The sequence below is a fragment of the Myripristis murdjan genome, chromosome 14 (genome assembly GCF_902150065.1).
Source record: "Myripristis murdjan chromosome 14, fMyrMur1.1, whole genome shotgun sequence".
Lineage (NCBI taxonomy): Eukaryota > Metazoa > Chordata > Actinopteri > Holocentriformes > Holocentridae > Myripristis > Myripristis murdjan.
In genome coordinates this window covers 11,191,409-11,218,062 of record NC_043993.1, presented here as the reverse complement: position 1 = coordinate 11,218,062, position 26,654 = coordinate 11,191,409, and the positions used below count along the sequence as shown (strand labels likewise).

At 41.5% G+C, this 26,654-nt stretch overlaps 1 protein-coding gene across 4 annotated transcripts; it reads right to left on the bottom strand.

Annotated features, from left to right (window-relative positions):
* Positions 1-222: 222 nt before the first annotated feature.
* slc7a3a (solute carrier family 7 member 3a) lies at positions 223-19,804 on the bottom strand. 4 transcript variants are annotated; one of them, XM_030069580.1, is made up of 12 exons: positions 19,702-19,804; positions 10,494-11,120; positions 10,122-10,283; positions 9,467-9,647; positions 9,238-9,353; positions 7,017-7,239; positions 6,530-6,669; positions 5,986-6,088; positions 5,388-5,617; positions 5,020-5,186; positions 4,049-4,157; positions 3,785-3,939 (listed from the first exon to the last, which is right to left on the bottom strand). In XM_030069580.1, exons 2-12 carry the CDS (start codon positions 10,858-10,860, stop codon positions 3,785-3,787), a joined length of 1,953 nt encoding a protein of 650 aa, XP_029925440.1. In that variant the 5' UTR covers positions 10,861-11,120; positions 19,702-19,804. The 4 variants fall into 4 exon arrangements, with proteins under 4 accessions (XP_029925444.1, XP_029925440.1, XP_029925442.1 ...); XM_030069582.1 differs by lacking the exon at positions 19,702-19,804 and adding an exon at positions 19,510-19,572; XM_030069583.1 differs by lacking the exon at positions 19,702-19,804 and adding an exon at positions 18,334-18,443.
* Between the last annotated feature and the right edge of the window lie 6,850 nt (positions 19,805-26,654).

The window sequence follows — 26,654 nt, the reverse complement described above, 5'->3', positions numbered from 1 at the left end:
TCTTAAATCTCACATTCTGATGAAATGCTGATGCAAGATTACAGTGAAATGGTTGCTGGCAGACTGAGCCAAAGCTAGAGTGTGCCCTTTTTCAGCCTTCATAACTTCACTTGAAAGGTGGTTACGAGAGTCACTGGTGACTCAGAGAAACTGGTATGGGACTTCACCAGCTCACTGTGCCGTCTACTTACAAACAGGAAGAACCACATCAGACACCCAAGCTTTCAATCTGTTATAAGCACGAATCATTGTTTTATTTTAAAAAAAAGACAACATTGAAAATACAGCTTGTTTTATACATGACAGCCATATTTACAAGATATAAAACGGAAAGAGACAAAAATAGATTGTTGCTGTTAATAAGCACTGAGAGGGCAGATGATAAGGTATTGATTTTCAAAAGGCACAAGGGCTGGGGAGAGAGTTCTTGGTCAGACATGAGTCACAGCCGCACCACCAGGCCTTCTAAACACTCATCTGTGAAACACAGCGACTGTGACTGACTCACAAACAAAGTGTCACAAGTGCAACATTCCCCTCGGAGAGCACTGGTGGCTCAGCGAGGATTTGGAACGACTTTGATATGACTCGACTCAAGTCCCATCTTGTTGTAGCAGCCCCGGTGCCTTTCTGAGGCAGACGGATGATTCTTTAGGCACCGCTTTCTGAGATGGGAGTCTTACAAAAACACTGAATCCAAATATACCTTTACCTCCCTTCTCCGCAATTATTTTCTTCACCCTTTTCAAAGCCGCTTAAGGAGCTATGTGAAGCCTGGCGCTGTAGCAGAGGCGGATCATTTGCCTGGCGGGAATAGCAGTAAGAAGATCTTAAGGGACATTTAATTTATGCATCTGCAGAAATGCTTCCATACTGCTTACACCATAACGGTTTCTTCATATCCACAAGAAAAGCCAGCAAGGAGGGGACTAAAGTTACCAGCAACATCCACTGCCAGATGAAAAGCCTTAAAGTGTAATTTACAAAGAACATCTCACCAAATGATAGTTGATATTATGCTTAAAAAGGAAGTGTGCATTTGTATAATTTACAGCATTATACAAATAAAGATACAGTTATACACATACTGTACAATCTACAGTAAAGCACTGTACTACAGAAAAAAAAAAATCACAAAAATATGCTATTAACATAAATTATCCTATTGACTCCAGTGAAAATCGGGGTAAAAATGTACACAATTTAGAGACCATCTTTTAGTGGTCATTCTTTCTTATGGAAAGCTCTCTTTCCAAAAATACATGTTCATTTGGTCAGGCAGGATCACGACAAACCAGGCTAAATAATCTGTTGATGCAAGAGATTTGCAACAGAAACAACAATGAAACCAACAAGGGGGACCAAAATCATTAGTACTCTAAAAAAAAAAAAAAAAAATCTGTACATGTAACAATTAAAATACATTAATAAAGTTCAACATCTACACAGAATATTGATTATAAATTTAAATGAAAAGGCTGAACATAAGGAAAAACATCTCAGAACACTACAACCATTTAAATATTAACAGTTCTAACAGAATGAGTAAATGAAACAGTAAAAGAAAAAAAAAAAAAAAAAGAACTGATGAGCTCAACAGACAAAGCTGCCAAGGACAAGTTTCAATGGAAACTAAACAAAAACCTTTGTGAAAAAACAAGGTCTTTTCACAATAAAACTCCCCCCTAAAGTTGAAGATACATTAGTGATGATAAACGGGCGCTTGTACAGGAACACACCCCCGGCTCCCAGATCCAAGACACTGGCGTGCAGGTGGCAGATTTGTGAGAAACAAATCTGTTTGAGTTGAATTTGTAAATGCCTTGTTCCTTCTCTTTCAATGTTTCCTTCACCTCCCTTTGTTGCATTTTTGCTCGTGAGGTAACAGGTACAAAGAAAGGAATTACATTGCTTACAGGGAGCCACGCTAGCGAGTAAGATCAAGCCATCTATGAGCTTTCTAAGTGTCTCTATCACACCGTGTCATATCTGAAAAATAATAATAATAATAATAATAATAATAATAATAAAATCTAGGTATAGCCATGTGAAACATTTGAAGCAGACAGACTCGTGTGTCCATGTAAATCAGAAAGTAGAAAATTTAACTACATGAGATGATTTTAACATCCATACAGACTTTTTCATTTCTATTCTTTGGATAAAACTTCTATCCAGCCAGGTATGTGCAAATGGGTATTCCCAAGCACTTTTTTTTTTTTTTTTTAAACTTGCGCGGAATGCCTAATGGATGCAGTTTACTAAGTTGGCCAATACAACAAAGACCACGAGCAAAGTGTCTTTGGGTGAACCCCGCGTTAACTCCTAGCTGTGGCGATTTCCATATTTAAAACTTCACCTGAAGGATTACGTGGCTTTCTGTGGGTTTGACAAGAAGTTCAGCGTCCCTTGGGCTGATCGAACCTTTTCAAATCCCCACTGGATAAGCTGGGAAACGCACTGTCGTCACACTAAAGGCAAGGCTGTTTTCACTGGCAGTCAACAGCTGACACTTTTTTGGAGAAAACTGGATTTCACCCAACAGCAGCTATCAACTGAGTGTCAATTTTGTGTAGCTTCCTGTGACTGACAGGTGCAGTTAACCTATCTGGTGATAGGTTTAAAGAAATGCCAGGAATTAGACGTGCTTGCAAATACATTTTCAGCCCAGTTGATATCCAGCACAAACAAGCACCATGGGCAATTTATGATAGAGAATTTCATACCGCATTAATGCCAGTTAAATTACGTTTTACATTGCGTTTATCCATACTGACAATATGTAGTCAATATACAGTCACTTCTGCATTATCTATTGTCTGACATTTCAATCTTCATAATACAGATCCTGGTGCATTACTTCAAGGTACAGTAGCTGTCAATATACTGTATGGCTCTGCTCTGGGAAAAGGGGGCCAGGAAAGGATGTGCTCAAAAAAATAAAAATAAAAATCTGCAAAGCATACCTCAGGCTCAGACACACAACCACATGGCATACATTACATAAACATTTACCATGTGCTATTGACCTAAGTGCACTGAGGCTCTGACTAAGTTTGTAAACCTCACAGCCACAATGCTACCCTGTATACACACACAGCAGACACATAAACAGACAGGCTGGTACAGCTGAACTAGGATCAATAAGCTAGACATATTCAATCTGTAGCAATTCATAACAGGGAATCAATTTTCTTCATGTCTACCACCGGGCCCGGTGCCTCGTGCTCGTAATATCACGCTCCTTCAGGCGGTTTGATGTCTAGCTCATTGATTCTCTGGTCTTGACATGGATAAACTCACTGGCTCAAGCCAATGCTTCAGTGATCTTGTAGTTCATATTTACCACTAGTGGCCACATGGCTCCACACACAGCCACAGAGCAGCGATAACAGAGAGGAGGCAAAGACAAAACAGCCGATAATATTTCTCTACTGATGTTAACGACAGGTTCAGATGACCAAAAACGCGTCAAGTATAACAGTGCTCATAGTTAGGTCCAGTCAAAGCATTTTGTTATAGGCAGGTAAATATCTCCAGACTCTAGGGCTAAGGCCAGATACAAACAAACAGATTAAAACAGACACACTTGCCAAGAACCAGCTCTGTCACAGTGTCTAGCCATCAAGTTAATCAGCCTCCAAATCAGAGGTAAGATGTGTGGTGTTTGAGCGTCTTCTGCAGGTCGGCCCAGGCCTGTGTTGCAGGCTGCCTACGCCGCAGCAGCTGGCCGCCACAGTGAAGTCCAGATCCTACAACACCCCCAGGTCTGCATCAGTCTGTATCAGGGGCTGCTGCCCCCTTCCACGTCACTGTCGTCAGGAGCCCCCCTGTAGATTGGGCTCTTGCTCTGCAGTGCAGGCTCATATTTGCGTGGGGATGAGCTGCTGCTGGCCTCACTGCTGTTCTTAATACCGTAGAAAAAGTAGATGGCAAAACCTGCAGTGGAGAGAGAGATGAAAGAAAAGTTACAGAACAGAGTTACAAAGGAAATGCACAGCGCTGGCAAAATTCCAAAATCGACATTAGCAGTGTTTTAGTTTCGTACCGATAGCCATCCAGACAGTGAAACGGCACCATGTTGCCTTGTCGAGCTGCATCATGAGGTAGATGTTGACAAACACACTGAACAGAGGCAGCCAAGGGAGCAGAGGGACCTTGAGAAGACAGAGGCAAGAAGTGAACACTTAAATCTTCAAGCCCATTTAAAGTCACACTTAAATAAAAAAAAAAAAGTTGTGTTAGCTAGTTAGTTGTGTTAGTTGTGTTAGTGTTAAAATGTGTTAGCCAATTCCCCTGCCAGAGTATTCACTTTTTTGTCAAAAAATTTCTCCCTGTGTTTTACAATTTTGAGTTTAAACTCCACCCCAACAACCTGTTCCAACAGGAAATGCATCAAATTACGGAAGCAAAGGTCTGTCAAAATGCTGTTTCATTGTTACAGTTCAATCTTAAAGACCTGATGAAATGGACTCTCTTTCTTGATTATATGTATTTCCTGCTGCTCTTGTTTCGGCAGGACAGGGGAGGATCATTCACAAGTGTCAAACAACAGGACAGACCAAACCCTAACCCTAACCCGACAGTATATCAGTGGGATAAGTTGCATCAGTTGCGATACGTGGATGAGAGAAGATGTGAAGGTTTTACTGGTTGAAATTTTAATGTAAACCCACTAGTGCAGGATGATGTGACTATTTAACATACTCTGTTTTACAGGAAACAAAAGTCATGTGAGGTCGTTTCATGGGGATTTTAAGGCCTTTAGGCACTATTAAGTAACACACATTAAAAATTGATAGGAAAGACGAGGCTGAGAGAATGACATGTTCAGTAACTAATGATGAACACTACATCACAAGTGAATGATGGTCACCTTAGCTGCCAAAATGCCCTAAATGTCCGAATCAGTGCCACTAATGTAACGGTGTTGTAATGCCAAAGCAGAGAACTTCATCTGTGTCATGGTGTGTGTGTGTGTGTGTGTGTGTGTGTGTGTTCTCAGGCAGTGACAGTTACCTTGAAGGTGAGCGCCTCTTTGCTCTCAGGCTGTCTCCAGATAATGACGACACAAACGATGCAGATCAAAGTCAAAATGGCACATACTGTCACGGTGACCGGATGACCAGCCAGCAGCTGTGTGAGAAAGTTGGCCAACACCACGCACAGCACAGTGATGAAAATCGCTGAGAGAGAAGGAGAGCGGACAGGGAAAAAGAAGAGATTATATTACATAGTCAATGAGACCCAAATATGTGTATGCATTTTCCACCCTTTTTAAAGTGAAGTAGATTTAGTGAAGATTCTTTGTGGCTCTAATGCAACTGCGACACCATTTCTGGACACACACTGTATGTGTTTTAGCCTCCTCTCTCCGACACACTTACAGATAATAGCTGTGGTAGCGTAGACGATGTTCCCAGAGGTCTGCGTCGGCGTCTTTCCGCTGGGGCTGAAGAGCAGCTTGACGGTGAAGCTCTCTCGGAGCGGCCTGTCCTCTGTCTCCATGCCGTACTCGTCGCCGCTGTCCCCTCCGCTCACAGCCACCTTCTCTCCTCCCACCAGCTCCACCAGCTTCTCCGTCTGGCTGGACGAGGTCAGGCTGCCAGGCTGGTACCTGCAGAGAGACGGGATGTGTGAGATGCTGTTGTATGCAGTGTTTCCCTTATGAACTATAACTAGAAAATTAGACCTACAGGCATGAAATAAGGAAATTTGACATCTGGCCTTAGCAGAAGAATAAGAAAAGAATTTGACAACTACTGCTTCTGTTTCAGATCACTGAATTCCCCAATTATTAAATGCCTTTGTAGCTGTGCTGAGAATCTCAGTGACAAAAGTGGATGAACTTTGGGCTAGTTGGGCTTGCTATGAAATAAACACACAACACAAAATGGCACCAGAAACGCAGTGTAAATGGCCAGTCCAAGATGTTAAACAGCTTTAATGTGTTGAGGCTGGGATTTCTTCCCTTAAGGTGCTTACCTTAGGATAAGGACACAGATGGCCACTAGTGAGTAGGCCAACAGCGTTCCAATGGACATGAGATCAACCAGAGCTGCCAGGTCAAACAGGAAGGCCATCAGGGCTGCATAGAGAAAACAAAAACCAAAAATTACACATCATTATTGTCTATAGCTGTACTTGCGTAGCGCTTTTCTTACCAAATTTACATTTTACCTCATCTGTGCGAGTCAAACAGAAGAACGATAGCAAAGCCTCCACAACTGTGACTGCTCAATATTAATGGTTGGATGCAAAATGATTAAAAACATTAGAAACTCCTGGGTAACTTTTTCAGACAGTGCCATAAGTGTTACTGATCCTGAACAGACAGCCTGTCAGACTGCCAGAGAGAGACAGCTAAGCACAGTACACAGGGCTGTGACCCTGGCAAACAAAAACAGAAAACTCACACAGCAAAAGCAACATGCCTGCCCCAGCTGATTAATAAATATAAAAAAGATATGGGTAGATAATAAACAAAAATAAGGGATACCAGAGATATTAAAAAAAAAAGTGCGTCTACCTGCAACGATGCCAGACACGATGGTTGCCAGGAGTGGGGTCTTGGTGCGAGTGTTCATCCTGGACAGAGCTCTAAACAGCAGGCCGTCCTCCGCCATGGCGTAGATGACCCGGGGCATTGGGAACATAGAGCCCAGGAGACTGAAGGACAGCAGAGAGGAAATTAATACCTGCACATAAATGCTGTGCAGTGTTATATAAGAGAACACAGGGTGGAAAGAAAACAAGAATCTCAACTAGGGGATGAGCAGCAGCGGTTTGTGTTGAGATTAGGCAGATTCACTCAGAATGAACACAATATAGCAACTAGTCTGGTTGTCCAAAAAGCTGAGAGTCAGAGTGAAGACAACACAAACAGGTCAACATGCATGGAGGAATCAGATATTGGACAATTAAAATGTGTGAACCTTCTAGGTTATTCATTAGTTATTGAGAAAAAGAAATACAGGACTGAAGTGTATTTTAGTGTGATTCCTCCCTTGGCTCACCTGGTGGAGAGGGCGCACAAAGATCCGACAGCCACTATGTATCTGGCAGGGGCCCAGCCCACATAGCTGAACGCTTCAGGCAGAGGGCTCTGGGTGTTAAGCTGGTAGTAGGGCATCATCAGGGTGAGAGCTGCCGACACGCCAAAGTAGGCGAAGAAGCAGATCAGCAGAGACGCCACGATGCCAATAGGTATGGAACGCATGGGGTTCTTAGCTTCCTCACCTGGGAAGAACGATGGAAACAAAACATTAGTTAGTGACCAGTGACAGGACAAGAAAAACTCTACCCTTTAGTCGAGTAATTAGTCAACTCCAACATTTAGAAAACCATTTACCGTGACAGGCGTGGCTGGCATTTTAGGTTGCTTAGTTACCCTTTCATTTTTAGATGTCATGTCAAACAAAGGTTCAAGATAGACATCAAGAGCATGACTCCAAAATTAGGACTGAGCACAGCCAGCTTGACAACAACATTGGCTCCGATTCAGATCTTGATTTAAGCACTGCGGTCTTGATGTGATGAAGTAAATCAAGTCACAAGATGTGTGGATTATTCTGACTATTAATTAAGTTCTTTCAGACTTGGTCGCGTGTTCCCCTCTATTTCCTGCTGTAAAACAAGAACTCTCTGTATGATTTAACGCCTCTGGCATAATTATCACCATCATCATGTTTTCTTCAGAATGTGCCATCTTTTGAGCAATCAAAAACCTGTTGATAAGAGCTCAGTATTATTATGTTGATAAGAGCTCAGTATTATTAGTGAAGTATTTATGAATATATGTACTGAGAGGCAAAGATACATAAGTACACAACTAAAGATAGCTTCCACCAGGTTGTCTGCTATTCAAACAACAGCTGTATACACAGGATTAAATTTGCATGTATATAAAAAGACACCGTTGCAAGTGTTTGCACCAGGATTCAGTACAAGCAGACTGGAGACTGAATTGGTCAGTGAGTAAAAAACAGATGCTGTCCAAAAGTTATCTTGTGATATAAAATATGATTTTTGATAAAGACAAAATCTATTCCAGTGATTTCTTAGAGGAAAAGTGCAGAATACCATCTCATGTCAAATCATCTCAGATTTTTTTTAAAGCTTAGTTTTTTTTTTGTTTTTTTTTTATCCAATTAACACCACAAGAAAAGGCTTCAAATTCAAAAACCTACTCCTAACCTACTCTGGGCCTCATTCATTAACTGATCTTAATAACATTTTTTCCCATCAGTTTTGTGCTCTTGTATCTTATCTTTTCTGTTACTTTACATCCAGTATTGACACTAAATATGACAGCTGTGTGTTCTGCACCCTGGAGGATTTTGGCTCCCATCACGCCTTCCTCCGTCTTGTGTACACACACAGACACAGACACAGACACAGACACAGACACAGACACAGACACAGACACAGACACAGACACAGACACAGACACAGACACACACACACACACACACACACACACACACACACACACACACACACGGATATGTAGTTTTTGATGGACCTCTGCCCCTTTTGGTTTTGTTGTTTTTGTCTTACTTTGTATACCCTCTTCTGTTTGTGTCCCTGTACTTGTCTTCATTTGTTTTGTAATGACTTTTTTTGCGCAATAAAAAACATGACATGTCAATTAGTGCTCACTTCCTGGAAGAACACGTATTTCAGAGCTATGTTTTTGTTTTTTCACGTCTTGAGTCCAGTGCTCCACGCTCTTTACACTTTCATTTGGGCGTTCTTGAATTCTCTCAGACTGTGTGTGATTGTGTGTGTGCACAGCCCTGCAGTCTCATGTCGTTTTATGGGGACTGGCAGGGCATTTACCTATGCTAATCAGGTATGTGCTTTCAGTGAGGTAAGAACACAGGTGCAAAGAATTCAACAGTTTAAGAACTCGCCATGAGTCCGATGTGAATTTTTTATGACCTTTCTCAAGAAGAAATTTAAGAAAAAACTTGTGAATGAGGCCCACTGATTTTAAGGCACAAGTTATTTAAAGACAATTCCTCAGCATATAGACATGAAAAGTAAAAGTCCATGCCTTGACTTTCCATCATACTGACACAAATAGTTTTCAGTGGACCTTCGAACAAGCAAGAACAGTTGAAATCCTCACTAGACATGAATTAGGTTCATAATGAAATCCACTGTGTGCATTTGTACAACAAACTTCACTCTAATTCAGTTCTATTTCAAAATGACATTAAAAAAAAAACGTACTTGTTGTTGCAATGCAGTCAAAGCCCACAAAGGCATAGAAGCAGGTGGCGGCACCAGACAGAATCCCACTCAGACCAAATGGTGCAAAACCGCCTACGCCGAATTCAGCGTTATTCCTGGGTGACAGAGGAAGAGAGGCACACAGTTTGAAAATTGTAATCATCAACTAGATATCAAACATTACAACTATAGGTTCATTCTCTGACTGAAGCAGATGTCGGATACTGACGTAGGCCGGGTTGAGTTGGTGCTATTGAGGTAGTGTGTGTAGTCGTCCTCTGTGAGGTTCCAGTTGGCTGCGTCTCCTTTAACAAAGCCAGAGATGATGACAAAACCCAACACCACCAGGTTGATACCAGTGAAGATCTTGTTCACCAACGCCGACTCGCTCACGCCAAACGCCAGAAGCCCTGAGGGTGGGACGGACAGGGAAAGAAGGTGCAGAGGGACAGGAAGAGGTGAAAGAACGAGGAAAAGGGAAGGGAGGGATGGTGACAGAGTACAAATCTGAGCACTGAACAGCATGTTCTAATGTGTGGGCGGCAGAGTGTTCTTACTTCATCATAGCCAGCATGCCATCATTCACTGACTGCTATCAATATTAATCTGTAAGCATTGAAACTGGCACACCATCCTGCCGTAACTGCAAAATTAGTGTGATAACGAATGTGGGTGACCAGGCCATCTTTTTAATCTAGTATGCCAACAATGAGAACATTTTTTACTCTGCCAGCCACTAGCCAGCATCTTCAAATTCAGAATCCACCCAGTTGTACGTGATTGATCCAAATTACACTAGCCCACATATTTACTAATCCCAAACATCATGGTCAATTGATAAGAATGGCAGTTTTCTGCTCTGAGGTCTAGAAAGGCAAACTCACCAGTCAACAAAAGGACCAGGATAAGGGCAAACAGGTCGGGGTACTCTGCCAGGACTTGTCCTGGGACCTTCATTGCCATGGAAGCTTTAAAAAACCCCGAGATCTTCTGTTCCACCAAGTTGTCAAAGGTCGAGCTCCATGCCCTCGCCACACTGGCAGTACCTGAAAGAGAAGACAAATGTAGCTATGTCAACGTTGTGATGACAGGAAATTCAAACAAGCTGCTGTATGTATTCTTCATAAGATCCTAAACACGGGACATTAGAAGTGTCATTTTGTAGTTTGTTTTTTAATTTGAGATTTGTCATAATGGAAATTGAACGGTAGTCACCACATGAAAGAGAAAATTCACTGAAACATTCGAAACCTCACCGATCACATAGGAGAGGATGAGGTTCCATCCTGTGATGAAGGCCCAGATCTCTCCAACTGTCACGTAGCTGTAAAGGTACGCTGAGCCTGTCTTGGGCACCCGGGCGCCGAATTCAGCGTAACAGAGCCCCGCCAGCATAGAGGAGAGGGCAGCGATGAGGAAACAGAGCACAATGGCTGGTCCTGCCTTTTCTCTGGCTACTTCGCCCGCGAGGACGTAGACGCCGGCGCCGAGTGTCGAGCCCACGCCAAGGGCAATGAGGTCCAAGGTGGACAGGCAGCGGGCGAAACGGGTCTCCTCGCCGGAGCAGTCTAAAGCCCGGCGGCGCAGCAGGGTTTTGCCCAGGCCTGCCAGCTTGTTGGCCATACTTGCTGTGAGTATGTGTGTGGGCGGTGATGAGAAGCAATGCCTGTGTCTCCTTTTGATGAATGTGTGGATGACACTACTGAAACACAAAATGTGTATCAGAAGAGTGGGTTAAGTAGTTTTGGGCAGGTAGATGTTGGAATCTAGGCACTGGATTGCTACAGGTCCTTGAAGTTAGATCTGTTGGTTTTCACAACAGGCACTGAAGCAGACAGAGGTGGCAGGTCTGTTCACAGTCTTTTGCTGCAGCAGATTAGGACCTGTGAGGAAACACAAAACATAAGTTCAAAACAGGCGACTATTCAGCAACGGCCAAAGCTTAGATCTGTTAAGCTCTTCCCAGTGGTATTTTAGGGGCCATGCTTTACAACAATGGATATTTACCAAAAAAGGTATGGGGGAACTGCAGGGAAACCAGAGAACAGTGTATAGAAATCTCCGAAACACTCTCAGCTCAGGTACTTTGACTGTGCAACATGTTCTCTACCAGCTGTGACACGCTTGGTGCTACAAGGTGTGGCTCCATCTAAAATTTCTGCCCTAATGTGTCTCACATCTGGTTCCAGTGAACACGGCTAATACCACAGATGCTGGAACCCTTTCAGGAATGTTCTTCTCCCCTGAAGCAGCTGAGGAGCTAATCAGTCAAGTCAGCAGGGTGAGAGAGACAATGAAGACACATATCACTACAGGGGGCTGTACTGTAGCTGTGACTGTGTAAATACCAGTTATGCAACTTCCTGGAATTCATACCTTCACCTCTCTGAGCCCGACACATCATGAGACATGAAGAGGCCTTAAGCAAACAAAAGACAACCTAATGGTGTCAAATCCTCTATGCATTAATGCAATCTCGATTAATTTTATCTTAACAAATAAACCTGGCATGGGACACACCTCTAAGAAAAACAAAGGGAACACCTAGCCTAATGCTTTACCACTCCCTTACTGTGCACTAGGCATTCCACTACTCAGGTTTTGTTTTTTCAGCACATAGAGGCCGACAGAGAGAAGCCTGGGAAAGCCAGAGGGTGCAAAGGGATGATATGACTGTAGCCAGCTTGCTAATGTCAACAAGGAGGAGGAGGGAAGCGATAGCCACCAGGTTGATAAGGTGAACCAGCCACACTGGGAGAATGCATCTGCTACACACACAAAAAAAGATAAAATGACTAATGAAAAGATACTCCTGCACTACAATCTTTCACAGCTCATCCAATGACCTCGAAATTATCATCCATGAAGGCCAAGGGTGGGTGCACATGATTCTGTGAACCACACAGACAACATGAGTGGCATTAAATCAGCACCAGCAAATCCTCTATCTGGATGCACAGAAAAGCTCTGATACAGTCAATTAGGGATGAATAATTCATCAAAATATTAATTATTAAATTGAAATACTGAAATCACAGGACCTGCTTTTCTTTTGGGATAAAGTCAAAAACGTGAGAAAATACCATACCATCAAAGTAATAGTGTGCTATAGGAATGACCTGGCCTATAAATCATATCCTTCAGATGTTAGACAGCATGTTTATTTTGGCAAGTATCAGATCATTGTGAATCATACCACAATTGAAATAAAATTAATGCAAAATGATTTGTTTGCCATATCAACCAGGCTTATAAAAATGAATATTTTCTTATATGACAATATTAGCTCTTCTGCTGATGCTGAGTTTTGACAGAAGGGGTGAAATTTGTTGATGCAAGTTACTGTGGTGACATATCTGATAGTCAGAAACATCCTCAGGTTAAGATTCAACACAAACTGTACACACTGCAACCAATCTCCACTCCACTTATTATGGGCTTTATTTTCTTAACTCAGATGTTGCAACACTCTTATTACATGCACTTGAAACTGAAATAAACTTAAACTCATGAAGGAAGGATTCACATTTACAACACAATGGCACTCTTACAGTTGATTAATATGAACCTTCCAAATCTGTGATGAGTGAATTTATTCACAAAGACGTGAAAAATATTTCGTTAGAAGTGTTACAGTAGCAGAAGAAGAGCCATCTCCAAGGACAGCAGTAACAATATCTACGTCAGTGGCAATCTGTCGGTCAAGTCCCGGACAGATGAACGATAACGATGACACTATGTTCAGTGAAACAGACACAAACACACGCATGGAAGGACATGTTCTACAACAAGAGTCACAAGGACACATGCCTCGCTCTAGTGTGTTGATGGTCAGATTCCTAAATGGATGGACGCACGCACACACAGGCCTGACGTCAATTACCAAAAGTGCACAGTGTCATATAGCTGTAGTAAATTCAGGTGCGGTGATATGAGCATGCACAATGTCAAACAAATGTTGCAAGAGGTCAGGAGCACCTTGCCCCAGGTCGATGATCTCTCTGGTATGCTGCAGTCACCTAATGTGTGCACACAAACAGGTATGTGCTGTTTAACATTTAAGTTGTGCAAAAACAGCGACACAGCAGTATTGCGATATTATCAATCAAGTCTCTCTCCCATAGATATATGTTGTTTGTACACTTCATTTTCATGTTATGATGCAACATTTTACTATGCTGTGTTGAATAAATGCATTGTGCCAATTCTATTATGATAAACTGGAACCAGAATTTTCAATTAAATGGTTTTGAGTCACTTTGTTACCCTCTAAACAGCGCAATATGTTGTATAGATTATTCTACCCAGGTGTTATACAGTAGGTTGAATTGTAAACTCTATACATTTTCATTCAAATCTGTAGAGAACTGCATGGTACTGTACATTACAGTACCATGCCAGCACCCAACCCTCTTTTAAATGATTTATAATTACTTAATTTTACATAGATCAATTTTCCCATTCTACCAGACCACAAGCTGTGAGGAAAGAAAGTAAGCCTGATTCCTGAACAGGTTGGGCTGGTGGGTTGAACCAACGAGCCTAACTTATACTAACTTATTTTGCATGTCAATAACTATGCCACATTAGACAACAAAAAAATCCCTTTCCTTCCTTTGATTTCATTTGCGCTGTGATTTTTGGAGATGTAGACTAGAGACAGGCTCTTTTTGAAATTTTACTGGTATGGGGCCACACAAGGTTTAAGGTCAGGATTAGGGGGTGGAACAACCGGTCAAAGGTCAAAGGCAACAAGGCCCCATGATGCGTATCTGAAGCTGTTGCTGCAGCGACACTTGAGCCCCGGTGTGCCGGCTGAGGACATTTCAGACCTATCAGTCACGACGCTGGCCAGGCAGCAGAGAGAACAACTGAAAGACTGACCTGACAGGCCGAGCCAACTGTGCCGCCGTGTCTGGGCCTGCGTGCATGTCAGAAATGAACAAAAATACCATTTAAAATTCACTAAATACCTGTGACCTTGAGGATGAGCGTGCAAAAACTACCTCCTGCAATTAGAAATATCCTTTTTATGTTTTACCCTGTCTCCCTGTTCATGTTTTTCTGTTGAGTTGTTACATATGCACAAGTGAATGTGACTATTGTTCCCTCGGGACACTAGGCGATTGGTGGGAGCCAAAGTAATCTTTCAAGTGTGTTCTCGGTGAAAAAATGTAACCGATTTGTTTTTTCAAAGCCAGAAAACAAACAAGTACACAGCCTGAAGCAAGTGAAAATGCAACATGTAGCCAGAGTAGACAAAAGTATTTGGAGCCACTAGTGGAGATTTTTTTCACAAAGCACAGAATAGAACTGTGTGGCCATTTCTCCTTTATCCGTTTATTAGTAACAGTAAAGAAAGGTAGGAGAGGCGGGGAAGAGAGGAAATGACATGAGCAAATGGACTGGGCTTGGATTTGAACCCAGGCCACTGCAGTAAGGACTCAGCCTGGACAAGTGGTATGCACTTTACCATGTGAGTTACCAGGGCGCCCATAAAACGTAATAGTGACAAATGATGATCACAATTTCCCACAACACAAGGTGAAGTTGTCAAATGTCTTGTTCTCTAGTTCTCGTAAAGAACTAGAGAAACAAGAAATGACTCACATTTGTGAAGCTGGAATTGGAGAATTTGGAAATTTTCTTATTAAAAATGACTAAAAATTAATCGTTTATCAGACAAGTCGGATTATTTAGGCTAATAGTTGGCAAGTAATCAATTGTTCGACTAGTCGCTGCAGCTTTAGCACAGAATACACTGACTCGTGTTGTCATAAGATTTCAGTACAATGACAGCATTCTATTAATACCATTAAAACAATATATCCTGCACTATCAAAGTCCCTCTCGTTTCCCATTTTCAAAAGAGAATATCCTGCCAAGTACAGTTAAGTGTTGCGAGAAAAAACAAACACTGTCAAACAATGAAATTAAAAAAAGCAACAGAGAGAAACCGACAACTGCAATAATAAACATTCGGTCCTCTGAAGAGTGATGGGAAACGGGTACAGAGTGGATATGCCGCTGCTCCCTACTTGGTGTGACATTCCAGCGGTATTTATCACTCGCATACCAGGAACTGAGATCTGAGGGTGTAAATGTTGTGTCAATAAACATTCACTACCACACTACTGTGCCCAGCCAACTCTGATCTCCTCAGGGGTTGGCCTGACATCGTACATACCTTAAGGTAAGTGGGACAAAAGGGTTTAATTCAAACCAGGCAACATTAGACTGTACAACACCTATAGCTGCAGAAAGACCAGACTGATTCATTCGGGGACGTTTCCTTTCACAGTAAAAGTAAGCATTTTTTTCTGGTGTCTCCGGTGCACGTTGTGGTGCAGTGTCTACCTCAAGGTCACACAGAAGTGGACACATAAGTGGTGTCTGACCTAACTTTAGGGTGGTCTCATTAAATGCGATGCTACAGCCTCATTAAACCCATCTGATTGCCCATTGTAGTAGAACCTGCGTCACCTCCGCCGCCAGCAAACAGGCTAATCTTTTCCTTGTGGTTTTCACGAGGCAGCCTGTGTCTAAGTGGGGCAGCTTTACGCCAAGTTGCAAAAGGAGGCGTCAATGTGGTTAAAGTGTAATACTCAGTTTGCCGTCTGCAAACTCTAACCTCACCGGCGTACACACCCACCAAGAGTAGAACAGCCTGCTGGCCTCCTCGTCCAGACCCTGTCACTTTCCATTCCACGTTGCGAATACACAGATGACATTCATTCATGACTCTAACTATCAACAATGCAAAAAATGTTTCCAGTGAGTCCCCATTTTTCCTTAATCCATCATCAATTTGTTCTAGTGAGTGATTCTAGTGTGTAAGCTCCCAAGCTGCAAGACAGGTTTTAACTATGCTTCCAGGCAAAAGCACTGTATATTCAAATTCCCAAAAAAGGGACAAAGCCAGAAGACACTTAAAATTTACCTCAGGGTTTCTAAGGGGGGAAAATCCACACCACACCTACCTCATTTGGAGGCCTGTGACCAGCGGCACTTTACGCTGGGCCAACAGTGCTTTGGTTACAACAGGTTGCAGGGCTAATGGTCCTGTTACTTGACTCAGGATTGCTGGTGCCGCCGCAGACTTTAAGCGGATTAGAACTAAGAAACCTGCTAACCTCATTATAGCCTGTTGCTGCTGCTGCTCCACGCTCTATCCATCTAAACAACGCACGGCTTTGTTTTGACTGGCACTGTCAACAACAACAACAACATGGCCCTCTGTTCACATGACTGCTTTACTTTTGTTTTATTGAACAAGAAATGTTAAATAATACAAAACAGATACACAACTCCTTCATCAACTCCCAAGCCAAGCTAGTAGGTGAACACAATCAAAAAAATTAAAAAAGGGTATTTTCTCTAATTATTCAAAGAATTCGAAGCAAACATCGAAATCTGACTCTAGTATGGACCGGTCTAGTCTTGTGTTTTGTGATGCATCATTCTTTAATATTACCTAACATGGCTATAAACCTGTGAGGCATTTTGGAAGAAGAATGTAGTATGTCATGCAGTCTGTGACTAAGGAGGATTTAAAAATTCTTGGACTTGGAAACGTGGACTTTTCCCAGGCTCCTCGCCTCACAGGCTTAATGCGAAAAGTTTCAGGGGCGTCCACAGAAACCTCAGTGTAGCACCAAGGCTTATGAACACAATACGACCAGCTAGTCCACTTAAACGGGACATATAAAACCTCAGCAGGAAGCAGTACGACAAGGTATACCCTAAGCTCTGGAGTTTTGAGAAGAGGGGCCCCTCTGACCTAAATGCCCATCCAGCATTAACACCGAAATGAAAACAGAAAGTCGAAGCCAGAGAGAAAAACTTGCAACAAAAAAATGCCACGCAAACATAATTGTATGATACTAAAAATAAAAACTTAAAGCTTTTTCTCTGTACAACAAACAGGTGTGTGAGAAGGAATGAGTGTGCATGTATGTGTAGGAAGGGAGTGGGGGGGTGGAGGGTGGGGGCATCATGGACATCATGTACAGTCCCCTGCAGGGCTAATCCAAGTTTAAAAAAAGAGAGAGAGCAAACGTGGACTCGCATAACCCAGAAGGCACACATGATGGCAAGCTGTACGGAGCCAGTGAGCTATACTCAACACGTCACAAACAATGGCTTTCCAGCTGTTTGAAGTTAGGGAACAGTGTGTCTTTTGAGCCTAAAATGTACTGAAGACTGTGTGTGTGTACACTGTATGTGCATATGGAAGTGGTGTGCTTTTGTTAACCTGTGTGGGTGAGTACATGTGGACAGACTGACCGCTGGGATTGAACTGAGCGACCCTTTAAGTCAACTGGCCGGGAGCCACTGTGACCACCACAAACTGCCCTCCCTGTTCAATGGAATGTGACAAACTAATAATTCAGTCACTCTGCCATAAGCAATACTAGCACTATTAATTTAGCCACTCATCAGCACCAAATCTTTGACACAAAATACTCACCCAAATTTGCTTTAGGTTTGAGACTCTTTGCTATGTTAATGGGATATTAACATGATTTAATTGCGGCTGATTCCAAAACTTGATCATGATCAGCTGCATGTACTGATGACACTGAACCCTGCAGATCCATCCTATTTTGAAACACACTGTGTTAGGGTTAACTTCTCTTCTTTTGACCAAACATAGTGTCTATTACACTATGATATTTGCTCAACAGGTTAAAAAAAAAAAAAAAAAAAAAACATTAGGCCCTCTCATCTAGTTGCTCTACCTCCCTCTCAAAGGACCAAAATGTTCTAGAAACAACTGTCAAGGGATGGGATGATGACATTTAAGTATGTTAACTTTGTTTCATAACACACCTGGAAACATGCCTCCACACAGCTGCTTTAGACATCAGTTAGTACCTTAGGCATTTTGAAGTTGCTCTTTTGGTAGAACCTAATAAGACCTACATGTCTTGAAGCGGTTAGGGCTTTGGCCTGGGCAGCACTGAAATGCCAGTCTAGTTTAGGAAGTGACCAGAGCAGATACAAGGACCCCTGGGGGATCTTGGGTGGCATCGTTTGGGACGTGACATGTGGCATTTGAGTGAGCAGTGACTCCATCTAATGTAATGCCGATACCTGGCAAGCCGGACAGTCTGGGATCGTGTTACACATCCCGGCGGTGGCCTTCTCTCACTTGTGTCCTCACAATAATTTTACTCCATGCTTGATCACATCGTACGGAGTGGCTGTCATTGCTGGCTGATGCAACACATGCAAAGGGGGACATAATTAAAGCAGATAGCATGCTACACAATCCCGAGCTAATGTTTCGAAACAATGACTCACTTTGATGCCTCTCGCCGGAGCAGATGTGGTAAAGCCGGGCTATCACACAAAAATATTACCTATTTATCGACACGTTTGCTGGCCATCAAGCACTGGAAGATGCAACCACCCAACTGGCAGAAGTCGGCGTCCCTCTGCCAGTAAATTGCTCATCAGCTAGCTACGTGGCTCAGGCGGCTCCTGCGTGGTGCGGCTGCTGCCTTCAAGATCTTACGGAATTGCCATGACAGGGCGGTAAATAGGGAAAGTGGTCACTTTCTGCCACACAACATGCAAAGATGGGACACTTGAAGGGCGAAGACAACTTGTGAACCGTTTTACAACTATAAGGATAAAATATATATGTAAATATGTATATATGCTATAATATTAGTGTTTGACGTTCAGTTTGTTTAATAAAACAAATAGGTGCATACACTTTCAACTCGTCAGCAGCTGCGGCAACAACTAGCTCCATCCCGCTTGATTTATATAATAAAACTACCAAACTAACTGCTTTTGTCTCGAGTCTGCTGGGTTAATAACTCACAAACGCACGGAGTAACGCTTGAATAATGGTAAATCCGACTTTAGGCGGAGCCCTGAAGAACTCAGATCATCCCAAGCCTCGATAGCAACATGACGCTACTAGCGGGTGTGCTTATGCTAGCCGACCAGCACCAAAACAATGAATGGAAAAGTCGAACATGAGCCACGGAAACGTGGTGACTTGTGCGATTAAAATTACATGACACCTTAGTCGCTATTTTCTTTCGCTACTTTCCTCAAGTGTGGCACATTTCCACTATCATTTGTGCCCTTTTTTCCGAATACATTACGGATGTATCAGCTAATTACGCGCTCAAATGTCAATTAAGCCGCCATGTGAGACCTTAAGTGTTTCAAGCCGCATAATTGTACAACGCTTTATCAGAAAGGCGCCACTTTTTTAAAAAAGTAATTCCACTTCAAAAATCAGTAACTTACATTTTCCGAAATTGCGTGTCTTTATATCTGACAACACACGACGGAAGATTGCGTCAGTCCGCCTCGGCAAGGTGAGTACTACTAGTACTACACTACCGGAAGCCGGGTTCATCTCTTAAAAATACGTTCCCATTTACAACAAGACAGGGGTGACCACGGCTCCCAGTCCTGGTGAAACACTAAGCCCGTTACCTGTTATGTCGTCTTCAAGTTGTGTTCAATGGTCCGGCGACGAAAAGAGACAACCGCTGATTCCGCAGTAGATGATGAAATATCCCGCTCGGGTGTGAGTGTGTGGTTTTGATCGCACTGAACGGGAGGGGCGGAGTGTATAAACAAACCATGACGGGGCTTCAGGGGTGGAGCTCGTCATTCATGAATGGAGGCGTTTGAATGCACAGGACGGGCTTTTCCTGCTCCGCCCTTCTCTTCTGTGAAGCATATCTATTTAATAAGTTTCAAGCAAACAGAGGGGAAAGGTGGAGGAAGATGTCAGGGAGTAAATGTGAACGAGCGTAATTATGTACGTGCTCGTGTGTGTGTGTGTGTGTGTGTGTGTGTGTGTGTGTGTGTGTGTGTGTGTGTGTGTGTGTGTGTGTGTGATCATGCCCATATTTGGACACATGCAGCGTCAGTCTCCTCCCCTCCTCAACTATCTATAGGCCCTGGCTCTATTGGCTCCCCATTATATCCGTTGCTACTTTGTTAAACGGATCCAACGAAAAAAAAAATCTTTTAAACATGCATCTACATGCTGGAGTTCCCTGGGAAGAAGCCACTATGGATGGTGAAAGGGAGATCAAATTACCCAGAGTAGAAAGTTTAGTAACATTTCCCTTAGACCCTTTTAAATCAGCTGGACAGCCTTTAAAGATAATGGTTGTATTGGAAGAGCAACAAACCGCTTGGCAAATTTACTGAAATACCTCTACAACACATTCTATAGATAAATAAACAAACAAACAAACAAGCAACTAAATGAGGCACCAGCAGCCTGAAAAAAGGAGATGGATGCATCCAGACCACTGAACCTGTTAATGTATCAGTGAAATGAAAAACGTGACTTTTCAAGGTTAAAATAAACTTCATTATCCCCAAAGAGGAAGTTCATGCAGTCAAGTGCTTTTACAACAAGACACTTTAACATGAGGGAAAAAATAAACAAGACAGCACACATATAAAACATTATACACTCTATAAAAGTGCAATATTGACTTATAATAGCATAAACACCCCGTGGTTGCTTCTAGCTATTCTTGCCATTTATGAGCTACTGTGAAGATAAATGACCTGCTAAACCTTGTAGCTCTGAGCTTATACTGCACAGCTCGCTTTTCCCTGCACAACAGTTTTCCCTGTTATCATAGACAATTTCCCAATTATTTACACACACACACACACACACACACACACACACACACACACACACACACACACATACACACATATATACATAGACAATTCATTTTTAGTGGTGACACCATCATGTACCAAGAGGCATAAATAAAAATTCCAGCTAATAATACAGCACTTTTTTTTTTTTTTTTTTTAACAACCCTGCCCCTCTGATCTTGCTGTCCAATAAAACTGCCTTTCCTTCCCTAACTGATAGCTCATTGGTTTGCACCAATATCCTCTTCTAACAGGAAATATATCAAATTAAAGATGCAAAAGATTCTCTGAAAATGCTGTTTCATGATGAGATGTTTTGAAGACACTAAATATGAGAATATAAGTTCATGCCAATATCATGTAAAAGTCAGAGTTCATAACTTCTTGTCTTTGTATATACATAGGTAATGTATAAAATATTAAAACAAAAAAACAAATGCATGTATTTTGAATGCTAGTTGTTGATGCTCCCTTTAAGATAGTGAATGACGTGTGCAGTTGAGTCGGCCGGAGAGCTGCGTTAGGCACACGTATAGTATTTCCACCGTGTGTCAGAATGTATTTTCAACCTTTTTTTCAGTAAAGATTTTAAAACCGGATTGCATCTCCTGTCATTCGCATCAGACTGAAGTCGGTTTGTGTCTTTTTGGTACTCGGCGTGCCACTACAGACACCATAAAGGTCATCACTGTGAACTGCTGGCTCCTGTGCAGTTTGCATGCAGGAGGAATGAGAGCATGGAAGATCATAAACGGCTATACTCTATCTAACTATATCTGTAACCGTGTGGAGGAGGATAGTGGTCATGTAGGCCCACAGATTTTGTTAATTTCCAATCAGCATTCAGTGTCACACAGCCTCAGGTATTGGGTGAGGATTTGGTTATGTGGCTATTGGACTTTCTTTTCAGCATTGCACTGCTCTCCTCAAAGCTGCATTTTCTCACTATTACTCTTTATTTTGTATACTTGTGGTTGCAGAAGTGTACAGTCCAACCTTGTGATATATGAAGATTAGAATTAGAATTTGATTCATGATTCACTGATTAGTGATGCTATTCAATTCGATTTTTCTTTTTCGGAACAATTCAGTTTGAGTTTAGGTTGGTAAACTGATTTGAGATTATTTGATTCTATAGTCTTAGCAAAAATGTATCCATTAAGCAACATGTGCAGTAACACTGTTGTTTTTCTTCTGAAATGACAAAAAAAAAAAAAAAAAAAAAATCCTTTTTTTTTTTTTTTTTCTTGCAGGGGAGTTTTCTTGTTTTTTGTTTGTGTAAAGCAGTCTAACGGCTGGGGGTGCTGCGTGGGCCAGGCCATGTAGGACAGGTAGTGTTACAGTTTCTCCTGTTATTGTGTGTCATGTGTTTGCTTCCGTTCTCTCGTGTCTTTGTTTTGTCACCTCACTCTGATTCATTGTTGACCAGCCAGATCTACGTAGGCTCATTTTCTTTGTAAAATCCCTTGAGACATGTGTGTGACCAAGGACTATGAAAATAAATCAACTTTAACATCATGTTTTGTTTTGTTTTGTTTTTTAGGATCACTGTAGTAGAGACTAAGCATATGTTGACTGATTTCAGAAGAAATCACAGGGTTTTTCTCAGGCTGTCATTGATGGTTCCAAAACCTTTTGAGCATATTTTGGGACAGTTATTGGCAGTAGCTTGAAATGGGATAAAACACTTAAGTTTGTTTATTTATAACCTTTAATCAGTTTTTACAGTCTCAAAGGGCTTTACAGGCTCACCACAGTTAAAAAAAAAAAAAAAATGACAACACACTGATTTGTAAGAAGACTCAATAGAGACTTTTCTTGCTTAGGAAACTTAGCTGATTCAGTGCTGACAAAACTGTGCTGTGTTCTGTTTTCACTTTTACCAGTGTGCTGATTTGGCAACACAGCTGTGAAGAGCAAAGGATGTGTGTACACTTGTGTGCCATGGTGTAAAAAGTCCCTGTGATAGAGGATGGCATCTGCTCTCTTAGATAATCACTCATCACACTTTTCTCAATTTTGACTTCAGCACCTTAGGAAGAAAGTACAGAGCTCTTATGTTTAGGCCAATCATAGCAGTGAATTTGATCAAGATACAGATTTGGAGTCACTTTGAACTGCTGTGTTTTTGTACTTATGTTTTGAATCAAATATTATTATGCAGTATTTTGAATTGACTGTGTATAATGCACTTTTGTTTTCATGAGTCATGTTATTTGATGTCTTTTGCTGCTGTTCATTATGGAAAATACTAATGAAATGTCATGTCTGTTTTTATGAACTGGCTGTTGCACATCAGATGCCTTTTAGGCCACCAGACTTTAACTGCTCTAAAATGAAATGAGTCTCCCCAGCAAAACTTTATTTGGCAATAGGTAGAGTTCAGAAGTTGAGTGACCCCTTGTAACTAGAACAACACCTATCTATAGTATTCACCTTAAAAGTTGTGAATAAACTTACATGCTCAAAATACAGAAAAAACTCAGTTGTCACATTTGTTTGGTCTTTGTTCTGAGAGCCCTGGCAATCGATTGGGAAAAAAAAATCTTTAGTGCATTAAAACCCAAAGCTAGCAGTGGGGCAACGCTGTTTCAACAGTGGTGCTTTAAAGCGATTAGGGATTGGGGCTTTGACAAAAAAAAAAGCTTCACACATTAATACGATAACGTGATTACAGAATTGGTAAAAAATCACTTGTCAACATTGTATGGCATTATGTCTGCAAACACAACAAATGTACTATTTATTTATTTTATTTATTTGCCTATAAAGCCATTACTTTATTTATTTATAAAGCCACTGCTAAAACCAGTGAGCATCGCCAATAGCAGTGAGGCATTTAGGTTTTCCTGCTTAAACTGAACCTTATATAAGTGTAATATGAAGTCTATGGTTTGTAGGTGTATGTGTCTAGTAACAGCTAACTCTGTTGATGCTGAGTAGATAAAACTGGAAAGAGAAATTCATGGAGGGAGGACACTGATTGACATTGAGATCTGTTTAAATCATTGATAGATACAGATGTTTTCATTAATTGAGGATCAAAAATAACCACTGCACTGAAATAACTTTATTAGGAGCAAAACTGTGGATGCAACACCAAAACTCATTGTGCACTCCTAATAAAGTTACAGGAAAGTTATTTCAGTGCACATTGGTTAATTTTGACCTTCAATTAATTTGTCGACCAGCACCTGATTGCAAATGCTGGCTGTGCACAGGGAGATCTGTTCAGTGTCTTTGTTAATGTTTCCCCTCAAAACAGACTCTGCAAGGTAGAGGGCATAAGCATTAAGAGAATGTACAGAATGCAGACGTGGCAATAAAACCGTCTGCAACACATTACATAATGCCAACAGGAAAGTATGTCACTGAAAATGTTGAAGAGCAGTCAGTTCAAAACATACATGGGTACAGATCAAGTATCAAAAACAATACAAAGGGGAGGGTTCACAGACACCAGAGGGCTGTTATAAGTGGGAACTCTCGCATTATGCTTTTTTTTATTATTTTGGACTGATTGTTTTTCATATGCCATGATCTATATTCACAAAAAGGAATTTTTAATTTGAATACTCTCTGTTGCTCTCCCTCTCCCACCCCCTCAGTTCAACAGTACTATAGTAGCCACTCGTCTCACTTTTTGTCCTTGCCCAGCCACAATGCTTTGGGTTGCTCTTTCAATTTACTTCCACTTTATCAAGCTAACCCAACTGGGTGTCTCTGCAAATACAACAAGCATCATGGCTGCACACTGGGCTCCAGTGTTGGAACTGCTAACAAAACAGAAGCTAATCTCTGCCTTGGCCCACTGTGCCCATCCAGTCTGCGTGCTTTCATTACTCCGGACAAGGCCAGCACATCAAAGCTCACTGCTTTTGTGGGTCAGACAACCTTCATTGACAAGGCAAGTCAATGTGGTTTCATCAGCGGACGTGTTTTCCATTTAAAAATTCATAACCTTTTATCCACCTTTTTTATGGATCTGAAGATAAATATAATAGCAGGTGGGCAGAAAGACTGTCAGCTGGGAAATATTCTCTAGCTGAAGATTAATCTTCATAACAGCATTATGACTATATGGTATATTGATATTAAATTGTTTGCTAATATGTGTAAGGGTATTGCAAGCATACAACTGTTTTTTCTCCCTACTCTGCAGACTCTCCTTTTCAAGATAATAAAATGATCAAATTCCCTTTTTCCTATATTTATGTGTTTCCTCCCTGGGAACACTGTAGTTCAGTGCCTCAGAGGGCTTTTTGTGTATATACCCGCACCAATGTAATTCCTATAATTGCCTCATGTGTAAGCCACAATTGTGTCCAATTACAGTCATGTCTGCTTTGGGTCTCCTGCAGGTCAAGATCTGCATCACGGGATGACTATTCTGGGACATCTTTAATCCACCTGCGGCCATCATTCCCCTTTCCCTGCTAATCCCTACACTTCCTAGAGAGGATAGACATCAAGAAAAAGATTAGAAGACTTCCTAATTCACGTTTTATGAAATCAAAGGAGTGAGTGTTGCCATTTAGGTGCCGGATCTTGCATTTTCTAAGAACTCCCTGGCTGTCATGTTGGCAGAATTTTATGTCTTACTGTATTCTGAGGTTGACAACAGTCTCGTATGTAATGTTTAAAATGAAACTAGGGGCTTAACAGAGCACAAATAGTGCTGTTAACAAGCACTGCTCACGCTGATATAATTATTTTTGCCCTGGTACACTGTTGTATGTTGTTTCATGTTTGTCAGAGATGCTGTGTTCTTGGCTATGTCCTTTTACAAAAAAAAAAAAAAGAAAAAGTGTTATAACTCAGCAGCTCATTTGAGATGCTCACCAGGAGTGGAGACTAAACAGGAAAGATGAAAGCATAGCGTTGCATCCAGTGCAAGGCCCATGCAGGAACAATAATATATGAAAAATATTTACTTTTTTGTTAACCAGATATGCTGAGGCAACAAGTCACACACATGGCTCTTATGTTGTAAGACCAACATGCAGGTTTAATATATTACAAATTATAAATCTTGTAATAAAACTGTAAGGTTTATGCACATGAACTGTAATATTCTTCAAAACTACACTGCCAGAAAAAAAAATCATAAGCTTTGACTGTTGTAAGACAAGCTATGAGAAAATGTAACATTCCATTTTAAATCTTATTTCTGAGGGTTTTTTTTTTTTTTTTTAATTTTCCATTTCACTTAAATTAGGTCATCTGTCAGTCTGAGTAAATTCTTTGAACTCCCGTGACTCTATTAGATCCCTCTCAAAGGAAACTTCTGGCACGATACCCCTTAAAACACAGCAAGGCCTACCTGTGACCCCCCATCACGGGCTGTGGATTTTGTGCTCAAAGCATCACTTTGCCTTTTAAGGCTTTTAATGTTTCCATTGATTAACTTTATAATAAAAGCAAAAATGAGAAAACATCCAGAAACAGATATAGTTTTGGATACAAGAAACATGTTTTAAATCATGTCATTACTTTCCCTTGGGGAGCGGGCAGGTCCCAACCCCAACTGAGAACCACTGTTTTATAGAATCTTAACTTGATTCCATTTTGTATTATAGATCTTTTTTTTTTTTCTTTTTAAAAACTGTAAATCTTATTCAAAGCGGTGCATATAGAATTCCCTCAGATTTATAGCCAGTCACCAGCAAGAGCGTGAAGTGCCGCCTGAGTTACAGAGGCTTTTGCCTTGGTTCCTCCTTCTTTGTGAGCTGAAAAGAGACCAGTACACACGA